Genomic DNA, 21,306 nt, shown 5'->3' with positions numbered 1-21,306 from the left:
ACCGTTCGTAGAGCCTCTCGCGGGACTTCCCACGGGGCTCGCAAGAGAAACTGACACTCTCGCGATATTTGCTTGTGGCTCTTTACCACAAGCCGAGCAGGTGGATAGGGCTGGAAGTCTCGCGATATCTGGTTTCTGTTCCCTCCAGCCTCTTCTTTCTGGCGGGTAGCTGTGGTTGTGGAGCGTCGCGCTCCTTCCTCATGGGGTCTCTCCTCGGCCTGGCGCCTTCCCCCGCACTCGCTGCTATTTGAAGCGGCGGCCTCCGCGCTCTGCCGGCGCCACCGGATATGAGTGAGTTGGGGACCCCCTCCCCCCCCGGACGCCGGAGGAGGGTTACGGGGAGCGGGGCTGGCGCTGGCCGTGGGAATGGGAGGGGTGGGGGCGATTGTGACGTTCGGGCGCCTGTGGCCGTGCCCGGTGAACGTTAGCCACAGAGGGCCTCATCCACCCACGAGCGCCCCTGGTATCGCGATACGTGACGCTGTCGTGAGGTAACAGTATCGGGCGCTGCCGCCCTCCTTCCTGTCCCTCCCGGCGCGTGACGCTGCGGCACCAAAACAGCCCTGTCAGGCACGCGCCTGTGGGGCAGCTGGAGCCGTGCTCGCCAAGCACCCTCGCCTCCCTCCTCCCCCCCCCCGCGCTCCGCCTTGGCTGAGCAGCCCGAGACCCCAGCTCTCCTACGGCAGCGGCCCCAAACGCGGGCGCTCACGCAGCGGCATCGCTTGACTATTTCGCTGTCAAACGCAGAGGGATTCGTGTGATAAATGCCCCGGGCGGGGGGGGGAAGGGGGGATGCTGCTCGCTCTGTGTTTTACGTGAGAGGTTGCGTGCGGTGCTCTCCCAGGCGTGCCTGTGAACCTTTGCCCAAGCTCTGTGTGGGAAAACTGTTCCGTGGTAGAAAACTAGTCATCAAAAAGGGGACAAATTAAAGAGCATAAACCGGGCTGAGAGGTTTTAGCAGAGATGGAGAAAGGCAGAAAGATACAGGAAGGTTGTGTGTGTGTGTGTGTGGGGGGGGGTTAGTATGTTTTTAAGGCAACTGAGTTTGATAAGATTCAAAGCAATTAGTTAACGACAGGAAGTGAGTATGTAGGTGGCTGTATTGCTGTGCTGTTAGAGCTGTTGCTCTTGCTCTGTGCTAACCCTGACATTTCTGAAATCAGTGAAAGGGCCTGGCTTGAATCCATTTGCCATTTAGATGCATTTCCTTGGCGGGCCGGGGGGAAGCGGGAGCTGCAGTTGTTACAGAATCTAAGATTGTAAGTGTTAAGTTTATAGCCCTAGTGGTTGCAAGAAAACCTTCCAGATATATAGATTAATTCAGTGATGTATTCCAAGATCTGCAGATAGACTGTTCACATCTCTGCTCAAGTTAAAAATGGTGTTTCCAAAGCACAGTCCAAACTGCTGAGTAGAAAGTCTCATAAACTCTGTGGTGTAGGGATTATCCTTTTTTTATGATTGTACAAGTGCCCAGTATGGTGGGTTCCTGGCTCATGGTTCCAAGAATGTCATTCAGTGTGTCGCTCTGAAAACTAAAATGAATGTACAGTCAGTGTGAAGTAACAGAAGCAGCTACAAGTATGTTCAAAGTTCACTATGTTTGGAATCTCAACCTGGTTCAGTATTCACTGGGATTGTCAGTCTGTTACTGTCCAGTTTTTACTATCTTGGGCTGTTTTACACACATGGCATTACAAATTGCTCCCATGTTACAGCACAGGCTTTCAGCTACTGGTAAATAATAGTAATCTCCCACTCAAAGACACTAACATCAGAACTGGGAGTATCTTCTGCACCACCTGGGCTCCCACTATTTTTGGTGGGACATATGTTGCTGTATTTCTCCCAGACTTGCCCCTAAATGTCAACTGTGCACAAGAAGTCCCCTAGAGCTATGTTTATGCAGGATGTGTGGTTTCATTTCAGTCTTTCTTGAGTCATTCACTGTAATTCAGAACCTTGCTGATTCTGCTACAAAGGGGCTTTTTTACAGCAATGTAGGAAGGGCAAAATTGATTATTTGCCTAGAAAGGTGCGTCAGTAATGGTGTAGTTGAATCCAAGTTAATGATATATAAGCTCTAATATAAACTGACGTGCAAAAAATGTTTCTATTGTACAGTGTGAGGCTCCATTCATAGTGGGCTGGAAAATAAATTAAAGAACAATTTTTAAACTATCTAAATATGGTTCTGGCTAACCTTGCTTCTATCAGTTTTGCCAGCCTGTGTGGAAGGGGCCAAACTTTGTGTGTGTTGTTGTAAGTGTTCTAGCCTAGAAAGAACAAGAACACAGATTGGTGGGGGGAACCATATGAGCCAACTCGCCATTAATATTCATTTAAAAAAACCCTTATATCGCCAGACTAAGACAAAACAAATCAATCTGATTGTTTCTGGCAACACACAAAGTTCTAAAGAACTTGGCTAGGTACCACAAGATTAACTGTTAACGAGGCACTTGATAACCAGAAAAGACTTAACACTACAAACATTTACAGGAAAAAGTTAACAGCCATTTACACATTTACAGCCAGCCTGCACCTGCCAGTTTTTAAGTGAAGCTTACTTGTTGAATAAACAAGGTATTTTCCATTCTCTACCAATGGGATCCCTGAAAAGGCACCTGGCTACCTTTACATAAATACCAAAGTAAACATGTTTGTATATTACATGTTGTATTCAGGGCAGAGAGGGAGTCTCTGGTCAGATTAATCAAATTAAAACATCTGTGTAACTTAAATAGATATCAAAATCTTTGAAGAATTAAAGATTTGCAGCATATTCTTAAAATGCAGGAACACCGTTGAGCAATCAAAATTGTTCTCTCTTTTTATCTTGTATTTCCCCCCCCCCCCCTGATCGTAGTAGGGTAGGAATGGGGATGATTTTGCTTTACATGTAAATGTTTGATTCATTGAATCATTCCTCCTCTTAACAGCACGCCCTGGACTAGTCTGTCAGAAAAATCAGTCATGAAGTAGGGACTTTGTTAGGATCTGCTTAAAATCTTGGCTTTCAAAGGGAGTTAAAATCTTTCAAAGGAGCTTAAGGGAGTTAAGCACCCAACTCTTACTGACTTTTTTTTTTTTTTTTTTTTTTGGAAATGGCCCAACTTGATTATCATACACATTGTAAGGAGAGTGATCACTTTAGATAAGCTATTACCAGCAGGAGAGTGGGATGGGAGGAGGTATTGTTTCATGGTCTCTGTGTATATAATGTCTTCTGCAGTTTCCACAGTATGCATCCGATGAAATGAGCTGTAGCTCACGAAAGCTTATGCTCAAATAAATTGGTTAGTCTCTAAGGTGCCACAAGTACTCCTTTTGTTTTTGAGAATACAGACTGACACAGCTGTTACTCTGAAACCTGTCTTTTTACTGTAGCTCTGTTTACTGCTCAAAAGCATGAGCAGGTTTTGTGTTGTTGGTTTTTTTTTTTTATGGAAAAAATGTGTGGGTTTTCCTCTATACTCTGAACTCAAAAATGACTGAAGAGACTTTGCATCAAAATCTCCAAATAAAAAACCAAATATAATCTGAGTACCAAGACTAAGGGTATAAAATCTCATAAGGCGAACGTTTTTCAAATTTGAATATATAGTTTTGTTACCTTAGCCATAGTGTGGGCCTGGTCACAGGGGCTGTAATGATAGATTGTGAAGTTTTAATTGAGTTCCGTGTGTTCATTTTGTGTCCTAAATTGCTGTGTTACTCAGTACTGTTAAAAAGTCCATATTTTGATGTGAGGAAAGTATACTCCATGCAGTGGTACTGGAGTCATTTTTAGACATAGATAAAAATCATCTATTCTGTGTCTCTAAATTTTCCCTGGGTGATTTCATCTTGTCAGGTTAGTGGTCACCTCAACTCTCATGATTCATAAAAATTTATCTTTATTCCTAGCCTTTCAGGATCAGTTCTAGATTTCCCCCCTCTCAAATACATCACTGGGACCACAAAATATATTGAAAGGAGGAGAGTGACACAACCTTTTTTTTTTTTTTTTTTTTTTGCTTCAAGACCACCATCTCTTCAGTAACCAAATTTACAAATAACTTGATTTTCCTCTTTTTCCTATGCACTTTTCAAAAAGGCTATGTGCAAGTCACACCACTGTCTTTTCAGCTCCTCCAGAATTTCATCCTTCCTGCTTATTCTTCTTTGCAAGAAGTTGGCCCTCATGTCTCATTGATTGCTGTAATACCTTCTGGAGGAATGAGCCAGAACAATAATCCAAAATGAAGGTGCCAGCATCACCTTTCCCCTTATGCTCTGAACACATTTGTACTAGTTCCCCTTCTTGTTCCATATTAAATTCCAGCTATTCCACTTTCAGAATAGCGCACAACCTATGGTTCCATCTCTGCCCTGTCTTACTGAATCTTATGGGATAAATGTAGGTCTCAAAAAGAGAACTCTCTGGATGCCCTTTGAACATAGTGTTCCATTATTAAGATTGTCGGGAAATTATTTACACTTCAACCAGATTACTACAGCTAAAGGGGAAAAGTGCTATCCCTGTATTTTTGATGGCCTTTAATAGGTGTCTTGAATTTCAGTTAATATGACATAACTTTTTGTAATTGCAAAAATTTCCTTTCAGCTCTTGGCTGTGGTGCATGGCCTTGAATTTGGGGGATTAAAGGTGGATGAAGGAGATGGGGGCCGCAGGGTTCCATGAGAGATGTAGAGTTTCCTTGTTCCCCAGGAGAAAATAGTTCCTGCAATGTGAGGATATTTCTCCTTATTTGGGGATGAGGGAAAGAATGTATCTGACTGCTTCTGAGTTAATGAAAACATTTGATGTGTTTTGAGGTATGACATGGTGGTGATACAGCTGTATGATAAACAGTCTTTGTCTTGGCAATAATGACTTCTATTTTTTTAGAAATGAGTTGCACGATTGAGAAAGCCCTAGCTGATGCTAAAGCACTAGTAGAGCGACTAAGAGAGCATGACAACGCAGCAGAAGCTCTTATTGAACAGACTACAGCTCTCAACAAGCGGGTGGAAGCAATGAAGCAGGTTTGTTTTCCCATTTTGTTTACTCAAAAAAACACTTTGAAAACACTTGAAACATCAGTATTTAAAACTGGTTTAAATATTTTCGACTCCTACAGTATAGTGCATAATCTGTTTAATATTCAATACCTCTTCTGGTGATCTCATGGGGATTGGGATGAACTCTGTGATCCAATAGGTCTCTTGTCTCTAGTAATTATGATTCTACAAACAAATTATTCGTCAGTTACTATGACCCCCTCCTACAAACATGTACATGCTTAAAATTAAGCATGGTCATGTGTCTGTAGGATTGGGTTTTATGATTTATTATGGAACTTTCAGTGTCTGTGTGCTGCTCTTCTACGAAGTATTTAAAAGTAGCTTAATATTTTTGCTTAATTTTGCACATCTCCGCTAATTTTTTAAAAAAAATTTATAGAGACTTACATAAGAACAATCTCTTGTTTTCTCTTAGATGAGTATTCTTATCTCATCTTATATTTTCTTCTGTGGCAAAGTAGCCTGTTCAGCTTATTTTGAGTGGGTAACAATTTCCTTTCTGCTGTTAACCTAACCAATGGATATTACTGTTTTGCTAAGTGTGGGTGGGTCAGTGGTGATAAAGGCTCTGTTGTGTCCATGTTTGGGAAACCCATCCTGTCATGTTAACAATCTCAGTAAAGTAGAAAAACTAATAAATAAAGAAAAGGAGTACTTGTGGCACCTTAGAGACTAACAAATTTAATGGAGCATAAGCTTTCATGAGCTATAGCTCACTTCATCACGAAAGCTTACACTCCATTAAATTTGTTAGTCTTTAAGGTACCACAAGTACTCCTTTTCTTTTTGCAAATACAGACTAACATGGCTGCTACTCTGAAACCTGTTAATAAATAAAGGTAACACATTTAAAGTTTTGAAGTAAATGTTGCTTCTCAGGGGAATTATAATGTTCAGCAGAATGTTCAGACATAAGAATATTCGTTAAAAATTAGCTCTTGTTAATGGTCTTTAAATGATTGCTAATTAATAATAAGCAATGTACCAAAGGGCTATTTAGTATTGGTCAGATTCGAACTTTGAAACTAGTCAGTCAGTACTAATACACCTCCTTGCCTTCATTTACACAAGTATTTTTTTTTTTTAAATCTGTTTAATTTTACTAGTACCAAGAAGAAATTCAAGAGCTTAATGAGGTAGCAAGACATCGGCCTCGATCTACATTAGTAATGGGTATCCAGCAGGAAAATAGGCAGATCAGAGAACTGCAACAGGAAAATAAAGGTGAGGCTTAATATTTTGTTCTTTAAGAATCTGATCCTGCTCCATCGAAATCAGTGGGAGTTTTGTCATTGACTTCAATGGATGTAGGATCATACCCTAAGAATGTTCTCTTCTAATTTTAAATTCTTGTAGTATAGGGGTTCTCAAACCTCATTGCCCCATGACCCCCTTCTGACAACAAAAATTACTATACAACCCCAGGAGGGGGGACTGAAGCCTGAGCCCCACTGCTCCAGGCAGGAGGACAAAAGCTGAAGCCCAAGGGATTTAGCCCCACACAGGGGGCCTGTAACCTGAGCCCCACCATCCAGACTAAAGCCCTCAGGCTTTGGCTTCGGCCCTAGCCCTAGCCAGGTGGTGGGCTTGGGCTTCAGCCCCTGGCCCCAGCAAGCCTAAGCCAGCCCTGGTGACCCCATGAAAATGGAGTTGTGACCCACTTTGGGGTCCCGACCCACAGTTTGAGGACTACTGTTTTTAGTATAATCAGTCATGTGCACTGGTTGTGTCGACATTTGGAGATTTGGCATCTTTATTACAATGGTGAACAAAAAGAAATACTATTTTTCCTTTTTCCTGAAACCTACTTTTCCTTTTGAGATTTTTGAAATGTAGTTTTGCTGGCAGTTTTCTATAGGTCTTATGGCTCTTATTTATCCTGTGACTTGACTATTGTGCACTGCTACTATTCAGAATATATCTATCTTACTGTTGCCAAGAAAATAACTTATTTATGTACAGGGGAGGCTTCTACTTCTTTTTAAAAAATTAGTCTAATGAAATATCTTTTGACTCTTGATGGTTTTGGGGTACTCTAAACAAGGGGGCACTTACAGATTCATATTCACCATTTTCTTGTCTCACATAGGAAGTTTCCATAGGGCACTAGAAACGCAAAGATCAGTCCTGCTTCCTAAGTACAATTCCACTCCCTTTATTAATTTTGTAATGGTTAATTGCTTTGAGCCTTTGCAGAAAAGCTAAGCTTTGGGGAAATTAACTGCTGGTTCTATATACTGAAGAATCACAAAATATTGTTTCTCAAAACAAAACAAGCTTTTCTCATGTTTAAAGTCAGACAAACTCTGCAAAGTTACAGATCAAAACAGTAGCCTAACTTTCAGATGGACTCTGCATTGGGTGTTTTAAGTGGAGCACTAGGAGCGAGATCCTCACCCTTTTCTCTGGCCACTTTACTTCAGATAAAAGGGCTGGAGCAGCATAAAGGGACTTCATAGGTCCCCTGGTTCTGTCTGTGGGAGAACTTCTCAGCGCAAGCGCTATGCAAACTTTGTTTGGTGCTGTCTAAGAGCTTAGATTAGTTTTCTCAAATGAAGTATTTTTGCATGCATGTCTTGAAGCAGTTTTTACATTGTTTTGGTAGAACTACGTACATCTCTTGAAGAACATCAGTCTGCTTTGGAACTCATAATGAGCAAATACAGAGAGCAGATGTTTAGGCTGCTCATGGCCAGCAAAAAGGACGATCCAGGTATAATAACAAAGTTAAAAGAGCAACATTCCAAGGTAATAAGTCTTTAAAAAAAATTCTAACTTAGTCATGTCAATATAATAAGATAATTGAGCAAATGTCATTTTATATTAGAAAGTGCATTAGCAATTCCCAAGTTTTATAGGATAGCCTACTTAAACATAGACAGGAAGCTTGTTCAGACGAACAGATCAGTCTTACTAGATGCTTGTGATGTGTGTTTAGGTATTTATCTAAGAGCATTTCATTACTACGTTTCCATAATTCTCTTTTTCCTCTTGTAGACCAGGGCCGGGGGGGCGGGGAGCTATGCCATATTGGACTTTCGGCTATCATAGTCTCCAGTAATAATTTAGATCAGCTCAGTGTTCCAGCATGCACTTGTGACTTTAATGGCTTCTGTGATCAGTGCTGGGTCAATAAGGTAAGCCTTGTTTTATTCAATATTCAACCCCTTTTCTGAAGGTATTAAACTAGTTTTGAAAAAACTCTTGGGAGAACCTTCTGAATATTGAATAACCAGGCTTATATTTCTTCTCTTCTCCCACCCCTTCAGGCAGGCTTCCTGTTTCAGCACTAATCAGAGATGCTATGGAGTAACCAGTGCATTGTAGGATGTCTGAGTGGATCTGGAAGTTGTCCATACTGGGTGAGCTGCTTGTGATGATCCTGGAAAACTAGGAGAGTAAAGGGTTACTAAAAACCAGTGTGTTTCTAACCTGTCATCAGTGGCGTGTGTGTGTGAGGGTATTCAGCTCCTAGTTAAGGCTGACCCATATTATTTTGGTTCTTCACTTTTTTAATAGGCTTTGCCAGAAGGTGACAGTGTTCAATTCATCTTTTTTAAGTAATTAACACATGTATTTAAATTGTACCTTTTGTAACATGGCACAATAAACAGTTAATGAAAAGTACTGCAATTGTTACAGTGAACTATTTCATTAGAAGGGCTATTGAAATAGATTTTTACATACAGGTAATAGAATAATAAGCATTGTTAGGTACCAGAAGTAACTTCACAGATAAACGCTGAGAATAAAACAGTGGGATATCCCTCAGTTCACTTCGACTTGGAGCTTCCTGTTAACCTTTTGGGTTAAAAATCGGAAAAACTCCCTCTATAGAGGAGAGAACTTCAAATAGAACGTACACTGATAGATACAATAGGAGTTTAAAAAAAAATGTAGGTACTACAGTACAGACCCGTTTACACGCAAATCCGCTTAAAGCGCAGTAGCGCCATGCCTCCCAGTGCTACCTATTTAACACACGAGACTCGTTAACATGTGGTACAGGAACTTGCTATGTAGCACTACAGATTTGCTCACTAGCTCACTGACATAGAAATCAACAGGAAGTGCGGAGCGGAAACATGTTGTACGTCTTTACTGATATTGGTATAGACGTATCATGCACGCTTAGTCATTGTCACGCTAGAGAGAGAGATGATATATAGTAATTTATATACTACATTAGAAAATTTTAACCGTAGGCCTGATATAATGGCAGAGGGCAAGCATCAGCATTCCTACACTGTAGAAGAAAAGCTAGCTGCAATAGATGGAGTAAATAGCGGAGAAACCCAAGCCAAAGTTTCAAAAGATGTTGGGATTGCAGAATATACTCTCTCTGAGGATGGCAAAAAACCTAATCTAAACTGAATGGCTTTGTACAAAATACTGATTCTGCTGCGGGGCTTAAGCGAAAACATGTATGCTATTCAGCAAAACCCACAATAGACAAAGCCATGTGCACGTGGTTTGCTCAGGAAAGGCTGAAAGGAATGCTGCTAAGTGGGCCAGTTCTTCAAGCCCAAGCTACAAAATTTGGAAATTTAACGGGGGATGAATCATTCCAAGCCATTCTAAATATGATGTAGAAATGTATAAGTCATTTTAAAAAGCGTCATGGCATAGCGCAGGTATCGATTTCTTGAGAAAGCCGATCAGCTGATGAATCGGCCGCGAACGCATTTCCTGCCAAGTTCATTTTGTAAAATAGATTTTAAGACTACCACGAAGAACAACTTTATAATTGTGATGAAACAGCTTTATTTGCAAAACTGCTACCTGATAAGACGTTAGCCTTTAATTACAAGACACAGAAAACAGCTGGATTTAAAAAGATTGTGTGACTCTTCTTTTTTGTAGTAATAAGACTGGCAGCCATAAGCTTGCCTCTCTTCTCATTGGCTGCTTTCATAACCCTTGCTGGTTTAATCACCTCAATAGAGCCAAACTGCCAGTAATACATGCTAACAACAAAAATGCTTGGATGGCGAGACACATTTTCGACGACTGGTTCCACAACAGCTTTGTTCCAGCTGCTCGTAGGCATCTGCTGTCGAAGAAACTCGAAGCCAAAGCACTTCTGCTACTTTACAGTTGTCCAACCCATCCTCCAGCCAAATCACTGGTATCGAGCAATGGAAAAATTCGAGGGCTATACCTACCATTCAACACAACATCAAAAATTCAACCTTTAGACCAGGGCATTATTCAGAATTTTAAAAACAATTATCGACGGGAGCTGATTTTGGCAATCGTATCATGCACGTCTTCAGGCATTTCCGAATTCCTGAAACAGTTAAACATGAAGGAAATTATGTATTGAGTTAAAAAAGCTTGGGACGGAGTAAAACAAAAGTCCATTGAGAACTGCTGGATGAAGGCTCTCGGTGATGCCTTGTCCGTCAAAGACGGCTCAGACTCGGAAAACTCCAGCAGTGGCGCTGATTCAGGGCCAGACTTTGAAGGATTTTTGGAAGAAGACATCCTACGAACACACACGCAGACAAAAGAGGATAAAGGTAAACTTCTTTTTCAAATGATAAAAGATTTTAGTTTGGATACGTTGCCGGAAATCATTACCGAGTGACTGGACATGGATGAAGATTGCCTGACTTCAGAATTTCTGTCTGAGGAAGAAATTTTAACAGGCTGCGAGGCTACATTGGACCGCAAAAGTTATGGCGAGAATTCTAGTAACTCAGGCCTAAATGACAATGACAACGACAACGAGGACGTCATTGAAAAGGTCAGAATTTCGCCCACAGAAGCCCTTAGTGCTGTAGAAACTGTTGTAAGATTTATGGAGGAGCCAAATGCGGAAAATATCTAAATCATTCATCTGCAGCGAATGACAGACTTCATAAGAGAGGAAAAAAACGCCATTATTTTCTGCTCTTTCTGGCTCGCATTTTTTTTTTTCTAAGTGAATCATAAACACTTTTTTCAGCATGGCCCGCTTAACCCGCGGTTCATTAACACGCGGTCATGACGGCTTGACTCTTGACATCCGCGCGTAAATGGGTCTATACTGTATAAAGTGAGTTTATGCTTCTAGAAAAGTGTACAGATGAAGCATTCAAAGAAGCTGCATTTGTTTCAGTAACAGTTTAAGTCCTAAGCAAGGAAACAAAATATCTCCTCCTGATTTATCCCAAGAGTGTTTTGTTTGGGGAAAATATTATTTTAGCAGAGAAATTTCAGGGCCCTCTCGATCTCTTTAGTCCAACTCAATCCCATTTAGTATGTCTGTGGGGAGACTTTAATGTGTCTAGATACCTGGAATTTCATCATTTGCACTTCTTTCTAGTCTATATAGTCAGTAATGTTAGGTAATCTTGAAGTGCAGTCTAAAAGCTTCTCTCTCTTATGGGCATTAAGAATATAATTACTCCAAATTTGGTGTCCAAGGAATTAATCTTGCTTTACCAGTGAACACTGTTCTACCAAGTGGCAACTGTTGGCACTTGTCTACTGACGTTTTCCACATTGTTTTCTGCAACTGAATTTTTTTCAAACAAATTTGAAAATATTTATACCAGTATCATATATACCAGAAAAATATTTGTACGGTGTTAAGTAGCCAAAACTGGTCTAAGTATGGTGTAGAAATATGCTCTGAACTTAAACTTGTTATGCAGTTTCCTGCTATGAACAGTTTAATCTTAAACTTCCTAAAAACTGGTTTGACCATTTTAAAAAAAAAAAAATCTTTTGCAGGCACGTGATCCTTTCTGTGGCCTAGTGCCATATGGTAACTTTTAAAACAACCAAATACTTCAAACAACGAAGTTATTGCAACTCAAACACTGGTTACTGCACACCTTTTAACTTTTTTGTAATACTTTAAAATTACAGTCTACATCCATAGTAACCTTGTAATGAGTCTATATTGGAGATAGAAATTGTCCTTTTAACAACCCTGAAGGACTCCTCCTCATCAGTGCATCTCAATGTGTCCATGAAGCACTTAATTATGGACTGGAGAGGAGGCAGTTGGCAGCAAATCAGAATGTACATTTTAAAATTGGGTGGTTTTTTTTTTTTTCCAGATCTTATTTAGTTTTACTTTACCTTTTTGAAAATAGTAAATAATAGAAGAATATTATGGTTGTGACAAAAGAAAGAAAATTCCAAATCTCTTGTAGCAGATGGCCTGAAGATCAGGCATATTTAGCAAGATCATGGGCTTTTTCAAGCCTCTGCAATACGTAGGCACAATGGGGCAAGCTAAAGATGGAATTAACTTTGTAACTTTCTTATTAAAGCCTAAACATTATTTCAACTTTTTAAATAGTTACAAAGCTTTTGATTTCAACTTTATTTTAATATAAACTCTCCTGGATATCCAAGGAATTCCTTTGTTTTGGGGAATCGTTTGAGCTTGCTTTAACTAATATTTGGCTTTCAGATGCTCTTGAATGATTTTAGTGTAGCCATACTATTTTGATGTAATCAGATATACTAAGCAAAGCAGAGTTTAAATGGAATACATCTATATCAGAATCAATACGTGCAGAAAATGGTGGAGGTGATATGGGTGACATACTTTCCTCTGGCTTGGTGTAGAATTAATTCCCCAGCATGGTTGGGGAAGATGACAATGGGGGACTAATCTTCCAGGTGAGGTGTAAAATAGAAAATTTTGACCAAAGAACAGATGTGTCCTTTAGTGGGCAGGCAAGATAACAAAGGTTGATTAAAGTGCAAACATAGGTAAGGGACATCTCGCAAAAACTAGAAGTTGTCGGGACCATCCCACAAAAAGAGATGGAATAGGGATCACTCTTAAAACAGAGTGAAGTAGTAGATATGTTGCAAGGACTGTCAGGGATGAACAAGAGCAAAGAAATTATTATTACTGCTGTAGGGATTATGTGGTCAGTTTTGCTGATACTGTAGCAAGCTTGATCCAGACTTCCAAAAGCATGAAACTGAAGAAGCCTTTTGCTGCTAAGATGACTTCCTTCTTTTAAAAGTTTACTGAATCAATTGTGTCACAGTAATATTAGTTAATGTTGGAACGTTGTGGGGCTTTTTTTACTGCCAGATCTAAATTATTGTAGAAATCAAACTTCTGATAACTGGCACAGTAGTTAAAATGAAGTTAATGCTCACTTTTATTAACGCAGGAAAGAATATATTGGTAAAGCTTTTTATTTCACTTATGGTTTAGGAGCTACAAGTGCATGTGGACCAAATTACAGAAATGGCAGCAGTAATGAGAAGAGCCATTGAAATTGACGAGCAGCAGGGTTGCAAAGAGCAGGAGCGTATTTTTCAGCTTGAAGTAAGTATTAAATCAAAGAAGCTAAGGCAGCAACTAGGTTTTCTCTTCCCACTCTCACCACTAAATGCCCTGAGGCAAGTGTTATCACATTTTGAAATAAAATTACAATATAGCATGTATTTGTAAAGCAGAGGAACTTTCTAGCTTTGAAATGCTCTCTTGCTCAACATTACAAGCGTTTGCTCAAACTTAAAGCGGTCTCTTTATTTGACCACCTATTATATATCTATTTTTTAATTATTTTGCTTGGCCCACCTCCTCTCTGTATCCGCTTTTAGTCATGGTGTCAGAAGCAAGTACTTGAAGTGCAGTGTTGCTGAAATAAGTGGTTTTTGTGAGAACTGGGCTATATACTACTGTATCTACATATTATGTCTAGGCTTAATTGAGTGCATTGGGACCATGCTCAGCTTTTAAGTCAGTGGATTTAGCCTTTAATACACTTCCTTTTCCTTGCTTTTTTATTTATTTTTTTTTTTCCTTTTCCTATTCTTCTAGTTGCACTACTCGACCACTGTGAAAATTAGTTGTTGCTATCCTGGTGTGATGAATTGGGAATATGCCTGTTCAGTTTACGACTTGTGTGAGATTATGAAGCCTATATTTGTGTCAGGCTGCAAACTCTCTATTTTGAAAATGCGGCCTTTTGCTTTCTCTGTGGTCTGTCTGCCTCCATGTAGGGTTGCAAATTCCAAAGTCTGGTGGCAAAACAACAATAGAGGGTAGTTGTCTCAAGTACTCAATCACTGGAAATCTAGTCACTCTGGAGGAGACTGGTCCCTGCCCTGAAGAACTGGTTTAGCAGATGGGAGGTGACTTTGTGCTCATATAGGGAAGCTGGCTTGAGTGTCACCTGACAGATGGTGAAGGTTTTAAAAGAGCAGAGGCTGGTCTCTGCATGGGGGCTGTCTTCTGCAGTCTGAGGGAGAGCTCACTTCCCTTGTGACAGCATGCATGCGGCAGGGGATATCCTGCCCACCTTCAGAACACAGATTATTCTTCAACCACTTCAAACAGAAGGGTGAGCAAATGAGGGATATTGTGGTTAAGATGTTTTATTGTTTCCTGTGGTCTAGTTTCTCCTGTGCTTTACAGTATTAAGTATGAAAGAGCATAAAGGTATTAGACAAAGGGTGGGCAAAATACAGCCCGGATCCAACCCATTCTGTCCAGCCTGCCCTGACTAACATTTCTGCCTGGCCTCCTCTGCCCCCTCATGATCTCAGAGTCTGGGCTGTTAAAAGTCCCACGGTGCAATGGGGAGCGCAGGCAGGCTGGCTGCCTACCATGGTCCCATGCCAATGGGAAACCGACCAATGGGAGCTGCGGGGGTGGTGCTTGTGGGCACAGGCAGTGCACAGAGATGTGCCAGCAGCAACCAGACGCAGCCGCTTCCAGGAGTGGCGTGGGGCCTTGGCATGCAGGCAGCCTGCCTGAGTCTTGCTGCGCTGCTAGCCGGGAGCCAGCTGTAGTAAGTGCCTCCCGGCCAGAGCCCACACCTTGTACCCCCTGGCCCCAGGTCAGAACCCCCTCCTGCACCCGAACTCCCTCCCAGACCCTGCACCCCAACACTCTGCACCAGTCCGGACTCCCTCCTGCACCCAAACTCCCTCCCAGACCCTGCACTCCCTCCATTAATATATTAGAAATGTGAAGCCCGTGATGACTTACCAAAATTAGTGGAGTGGCCCTCCTGCGAAAATTATTGCCCACCGCTGTGTTAGACTGTACAAAGTGTAAACTGTAAGTGTGTATGCATCACAACTGCTGCACTGTAAACTGGAGGCTTCACACCTTTTGGGTGGCGTTCTGGGAAAGGGGTAGGTTTAAGTGCAGGGGAGTCAGTGCTGAGCTAAGAAGGGCTAGGTGGCTGGATAGTGGGTTCACACTCAGAAGGGGTGCCAGTTAGAAGAGAGATGCCCTGAGATTGGGGCAGTGGCTGAACTCCACTGAGGCTCCAGAAGCTTAACACACCCAAGGGATCCAGAGCATAAAGGGGTGGGTTCCTCTCACATCAGTCCTGGGCACTCACTAGATTCTGAGAGACAATCGTCCAAATACTTTCCTTTGCTCCAGTTGTCTACTTTGACTTCTAATATGTCTCCTTAGATGCTATATTCTCTGCAACAATAGAGAGAGCCTTACCAGTGGCACTTCCTTGTGCCCTTTACAGAATGCTATGCTATTCAGCTTAATTAAGGATTCATATGAACCATTCAAACAACTATTTTCAACATTCATCAGCACTAACCATGAAGTCTGCAAAGCCAGTAATTTTGAAGAAGAAAGTTCAATCTTTTCTCTACTCTTATTGCCATTTTAGTCCTGCATGGTAGAGGATGCTCTGCATTCTTTGTTTTCAGTCTCAGCTTCTGTTCTATGTAAATTTTCCAATCCTGTTGTTCCCATCACATTATTGCAACCCAAAACAACCTCGTCTCATGACAAAATTATCAAAATGTAATATGCTATTGAATTAGCTTGATCTAATTTATTTTTATGCTCCTGTTTGCATTATACTCTATTTGGACAATAAGATTAGTCAGTTTTGCTCTGTCCAACTCTTGCAATTTTTTTCCATGAGTCCTGCAATAGGATGTTTTATGTAAAATTCCAGCTCCTAGGGAAATGATTGAGAGTTTCAGCTTTCATTTTTAAACAGTTAAATTTTTAGCCCTCATGTTTTAGACAAAAGCTTTAAAAATGTGACGAGAATGTATGCTGAAGGTTCAGAAACCAGAAGGTAAATAACCTCCAACCCACATGCATGTGTTTTGTCTTAAAAACCATTTAAAAAAAAAAAAATTTGGGGATCGCTTTTTGAATGTTTGAGGTAGGCAATGTAGCTTTCTGGTTATGTGATTACACAATGCTTTGCCACAGAGAAATGTTTTAAATAAGTGTTTTCCCATGGAGGGGGGAAATCTTAACTTTGTTTAAAAAAAAAAGTTTAAACTTAAGCTATCCTCTTCCTTTGAGCGCTCTTCTTGATGCTGAAGATATCTGTTCAGTACAAAAAAAAAAATAACTCCTAAATACTCCCTCACTCTTAAATCACAGATTAATGTAAAACTTTCTTCCTCTTCCGTTCCAAACAATTAATCTCCCCAAATCGGTCTTATTTTCATTTTCTTTGTCCTGATTTCCACCTGGAATTATTTTAAGTGTCTCTTTTTTTATTTTGGCATCTTCTAGCAAGAAAACAAAGGCCTGAGGGAAATCCTTCAGATCACTAGAGAATCATTCCTGAATCTCAAGAAAGAAGATGTATCGGAGAGTACATCTCTGTCAGCATTAGTAACGAGCAGTGATCTGAGCCTCAGGAAGAGCTGAAGATTCTGTGAAGTCGTCAAACTTCGTTGCACATTTAACAGCTTAGGGTATCAGGGTTCACTTGTCAAGCATTTGTTACTGAATAGGGCACCAGAAAGCTCCTGTATCTTAAATCAGATTTCAGGTTAATGCTTTATACAGTGTACAGTATATCAAGGTTTTTAGTACCAGATTAGTTGATTGCCATAGACCTAACTCTTGTAGGAAATTGCTTCTCACTGCAGTTGTGGAATTGGAGATTTTGTATTAATCCATTCAAAACAAATGACAAGCTAAACATTCACATACAGAAAATGTGTATAAGCTACTGATCATAAAAAAGACACCTGCCTAAATAACCTGACACTTGAAATCAGTCTCCTTGGCCAAGAGTAGTTAAAGTAACAGGTAGACCTTATGTACTATCCATGTTGCTGTCTTTTTTTTTTTTTTTAAAACAAATTTTAAACATAGTCAAAACTATATTTCACAACAGGAATTGGTAATACTAAGGGCCTAATCCAATTCCTGGTTGAAGTCTGGAAACACAGACCTCCTGAAGAATCCCAGTTCAAAATATGATCACTTGCATTGGGTATGACAATTAGGAAATAGCAAATTTAAAATGACAGGTCTTGTTATTCCTCATGCTGTTAATCTTTATCAACACTCAGCAGTAAACTAACTTGTAAATAACTATATTTAATATTAGAAGGTACTTTCTGCAAGTATCCACAATATGTTCTGCTCATATGTATGTGCAGTTCTAAATACTATTAAAAATATGTTGTAGATACTGAATCTATTTTTAAATTGTTTCAGTAACATTAAAAGAGCTGCTTCCATCTTGCTCAGTTTCTTGGTGTAGCCAGTCACCTTTAGAAAAGGAAAGGGGTTCAGGCTTTTGTTTCAAAACTAGAGGACTAGGTTGGTCTGTTTCTAGTCTGTAATTGGATGTTTGTTCATCACGAATTGGGAAGCTGCAGTTGTGAGACACCCAAACTAAAATAGCTGAAATAGGGTTTACTGAAAGAACCATTTGAGGAAGTTGGCACTCTGGCAGGCTCTAATAGTGCTATTAATCCCTCACTTTCATGAGTCCCAAAAATGTTTTTAAAGTTTGCTTCAACTGCAACTCTGTTTATAGATTGAGTTGTGCTTTTAGCATGCTTAACTGAGCAAAAAGGAGCTAATTCTTTGAGTCCTGAGGCAAATGCAGAAATGAAAAGTTGGCACTTCCCAATTAAACGGCTAGAATCCAACTAGATGGGCTACATGTGCTGCAATATGTAGGTGTGAAGTGAAAAGCTGAGGAAATAACTGTTGCATTGCTTTTGTCCTTTTTGACTGAATTTGTCAATTTGTTTTTCTGAATAAGAAAAGGAGGAGAAAACCCTCAGTTGATGTGTGGCTTCCTTTGCATATTTTTTTGTCTGGCATGTAAAAAAATTCATAACTTAAAGTGAATCTTCAAATATGTATAGTAAAAGCCTTCACCAAAAAACTATACACACAAACACTAGCCAAATCTGAACACTTTGGCAGCTCAAACTTTCACAAAGCGAAAGTTGTTTGAATCCTATCAAACTCTGCTACTCAAGCTGCATTTGATAAATCAGATTAGTTAAATAGTGTAAATGTAAACCAATTTTTTTCTTCCAAATTTAAAAAAAAAACAACTCTTGACCCTTGTAGGCTAAAACCTAGCATGGTATAAATGTCTAAGACTGAATTATCAGCCTGTGGAAAAACTTGGGTTAATAAAGTTAATGATTGAACGATTGGCAGAGTAATGCTATTAATTCCCGCTATAGTTCACATAGTAACTTTTCCCCTCCTTGGAAGCAAAAGATTAATTACTTTTAATATTTGACTTAATCTGTATGAACTTGCTTGGTGAAGACAAATGCAAGTTAATCATTGGAATGACTGAACTGCTCCTATGGAAGTAATAAAAGGCATTGTAATGATGAGAACAGACAACTGCATGAAGTTCTCCAAACTTTCCAAGGAATCTTGCTTTTTACAAAATAAGTTCATAAAAATTATTGAAAAGATAACTAGTTCTGTTTCTTAACAGTGATTACAAAATCAGCATCCTATCTTTTGGTTTAGGAACTTAGGAAAAACTGTGTTATACAATGCCTCCTTATTGTATCAGCCTTAGAAAGATTTTATTTCCATTTGAGAGCTGTAAGAAAATGAGTTTCCCTTTAGACATTACTGGTGTCCAACAACATGTTCAAGATAAATTTTAAGATATCTTTTTTAAAAAATGTTGTTTCCTAGCTTATATAACAGAGGAAGCTGTTAGTCTATGGCAATTCCTTAAGGTTGCTCTATTATGAAACAATGCTTGATTCGTGCTTATCTTTGTAAATACAAAATGTGATTTTAATTTATCTAGTCCTAGTCTTCACCTACATGTATTGATATTTCTCTTCCTCCATCCCCACAATGAACTCAATTTTAGGGTTTTAAATACATTTCACATTGTGTGGAGTGACTACTTTCCATCACATACCCACTATTTTTGTAATGCAGATGCTTGAAGTGAAGATATGGCTGGGAATGTGTATTGTACAGTAAACTTATTTTATGAATAAAGATGACTGAAAATTGAGATGGCTTAATGATTAAAGCAATATTCGCAAAATGTACCATTCAAGAATTAGTTTGCTTAGTGTTTTATATTTATAGAAAAGATGCCCAATTAGTGGTGTCGTGGCCTTCACTCAACCTCCGTTAAATGTTAAGGAGGCAGGTTTTCTTGTAAAGTGACAAGAAACTAAAATTTGAAAATCAAATGTACTTTTCACTTATTCTCTGGATCAGTTTGGACAAGTAACAGCCTAGTTACTTTTACAGGTTGTCATGCAGCTTTCAAACCAAGTATTACAGTTTGCTAATACAGAACACTTTACAAAAATCTCTTTTCTTAAATTTTGAAAACTTTGCTAAAATCTGACTTTCCTTCAGGGTTTAAAAAAAATTTACATCCACATTCAGGCTGCTACTTCTATGAATATTAACTCACATTTAATAGAAAGTTGGGTGATTATGAGGGCTGTTTAATTATAGTTAACTCATGATTAAAAAATTACTCAGTTTTAATCACTTAAATTTTGGATTTTTTTACATTTTCAAGTATTGATTTCAATAACAAGTGTACAGTACTCACTTTTACAAATATTTTCACTTGTAAAAATGATAGATGAAATAGTATTTTTCAGTTCACCTCATAAGTTACATAACTGCAGTCAAAAACAATGTAAAACTTTAGAGCTGACAAGTCCAACCAGTCCTCCTTCTTCAGCCACTCACTAACAGAAACAAGTTTATTTATAGGAGATAATGCTACCTGCTTCTTATTTATGTCAGCTGAAAGTGAGCAGGTATTTGCATAGCACTTTTGTAGCCACAGTTGCAAGGTATTTATGTGCTAGATATGCTAAAAATTCATGTCCCTTCATGCTTTGGCCACCATTCTAAAGGTCATGCTTCCATGCTGATGACACATTAAAAAAGTTCATTAAATAATTGGTGACTGAACTCCCTGGGGGAGAATTGTAGGTCTCCTGCTCTGTTTTACCCACATTCTGCTATATATTTCATGGTATAGCAGCCTTGGATGATGACCCAGCACATGTTCATTTTAAGAACACTTACATTGGTACCTTCTTTGCATTTTGTCAAATCTGCAGTGAGATTTAAGATAGCTACTGTACTCAACCCAAAGTTTAAGAAGCTGAAGTGCCTTCCAAAGTCTGAGAGGGACAAAGCGTAGAACACATTTTCAGATGTCTTAAGAGCAACACACTAATGTGGGAGCTACAGAACCAGAACCTCCAAAAAAGAAAATCAACTTTCTGCTGGTGGCATCTGACTCAGATGATGAAAATGGATATGCATCAGGCCTCACTGCTTTGGATTGTTATCAGGCAGAACCCATCATCAGCAGGGGGACATGCCCTCTGGAATTGTGGTTGAAGCATAAAGCATTTGGCATATATCTTGTGACACTGGCTACAACAGTACCATGTGAACACCTGTTCTCACTTTCAGGTGACATTGTAAACAAGGAGTGGGCAGCATTATCTTCTGCAAATGTAAATAAACTTGTCTGTATGAGCAATTGACTGAACAAGGAGGACAACAGAGTGGACTTGTAGACAGCAAATATTTGAATGCTGGTTTTGGTACATAATTCTACGTTTGTAAGTTCAACTTTCATGATAAAGAGATTGCACTGCCTTACTTGTATTAGGTGAATTGAAAAATACTTTACAGTACAAATATTTGTAATCAAAAATATAAAGTGAGCACTGTACACAATTACACTGTTGTAATTGAAATCAATATATTTGAAAATGTAGAAAACATCCAAAAACATTTAAATGGTGTTTTATTAACAGTGCAATTATTCACAATTTTTTTAATTGCTTAACAGCCCTAATTCTGACCATGTCCCTTACTGGATTTAAGTTTTAAAACTTATTTCAAGCAGTTTTAGAACTTGAGGGTTTTACTGAACTAAATATGGAGTTGGTCAGTACAGTATCCTCTCTTTAGTTTCAATCTCATGCTGTCTCCACATTGTCTTCTCTAGATTTTAGATTTTGTATTAATACCTA

The 21,306-nt window shown here is 39.4% G+C and overlaps 1 protein-coding gene across 2 annotated transcripts; it reads left to right on the top strand.

The window, feature by feature from the left end:
- Window positions 1-127: 127 nt before the first annotated feature.
- On the top strand, window positions 128-19,295 carry FGFR1OP2 (FGFR1 oncogene partner 2). Of its 2 annotated transcripts, none has more exons than XM_077826231.1 (6): window positions 128-291; window positions 4,895-5,031; window positions 6,177-6,294; window positions 7,676-7,818; window positions 13,247-13,360; window positions 16,556-19,295. In XM_077826231.1, the coding sequence occupies exons 1-6, from the start codon at window positions 288-290 to the stop codon at window positions 16,691-16,693; spliced, it is 654 nt and encodes a 217-aa protein (XP_077682357.1). In that variant the 5' UTR covers window positions 128-287; the 3' UTR covers window positions 16,694-19,295. The 2 variants fall into 2 exon arrangements, with proteins under 2 accessions (XP_077682357.1, XP_077682365.1); XM_077826239.1 differs by lacking the exon at window positions 128-291 and adding an exon at window positions 4,047-4,734.
- Window positions 19,296-21,306: the final 2,011 nt, after the last annotated feature.

Source organism: Eretmochelys imbricata, chromosome 1 (genome assembly GCF_965152235.1).
Source record: "Eretmochelys imbricata isolate rEreImb1 chromosome 1, rEreImb1.hap1, whole genome shotgun sequence".
Lineage (NCBI taxonomy): Eukaryota > Metazoa > Chordata > Testudines > Cheloniidae > Eretmochelys > Eretmochelys imbricata.
The sequence above is the reverse complement of the archived record's forward strand: the minus strand, read 5'-3'. Positions and strand labels throughout refer to the sequence as shown.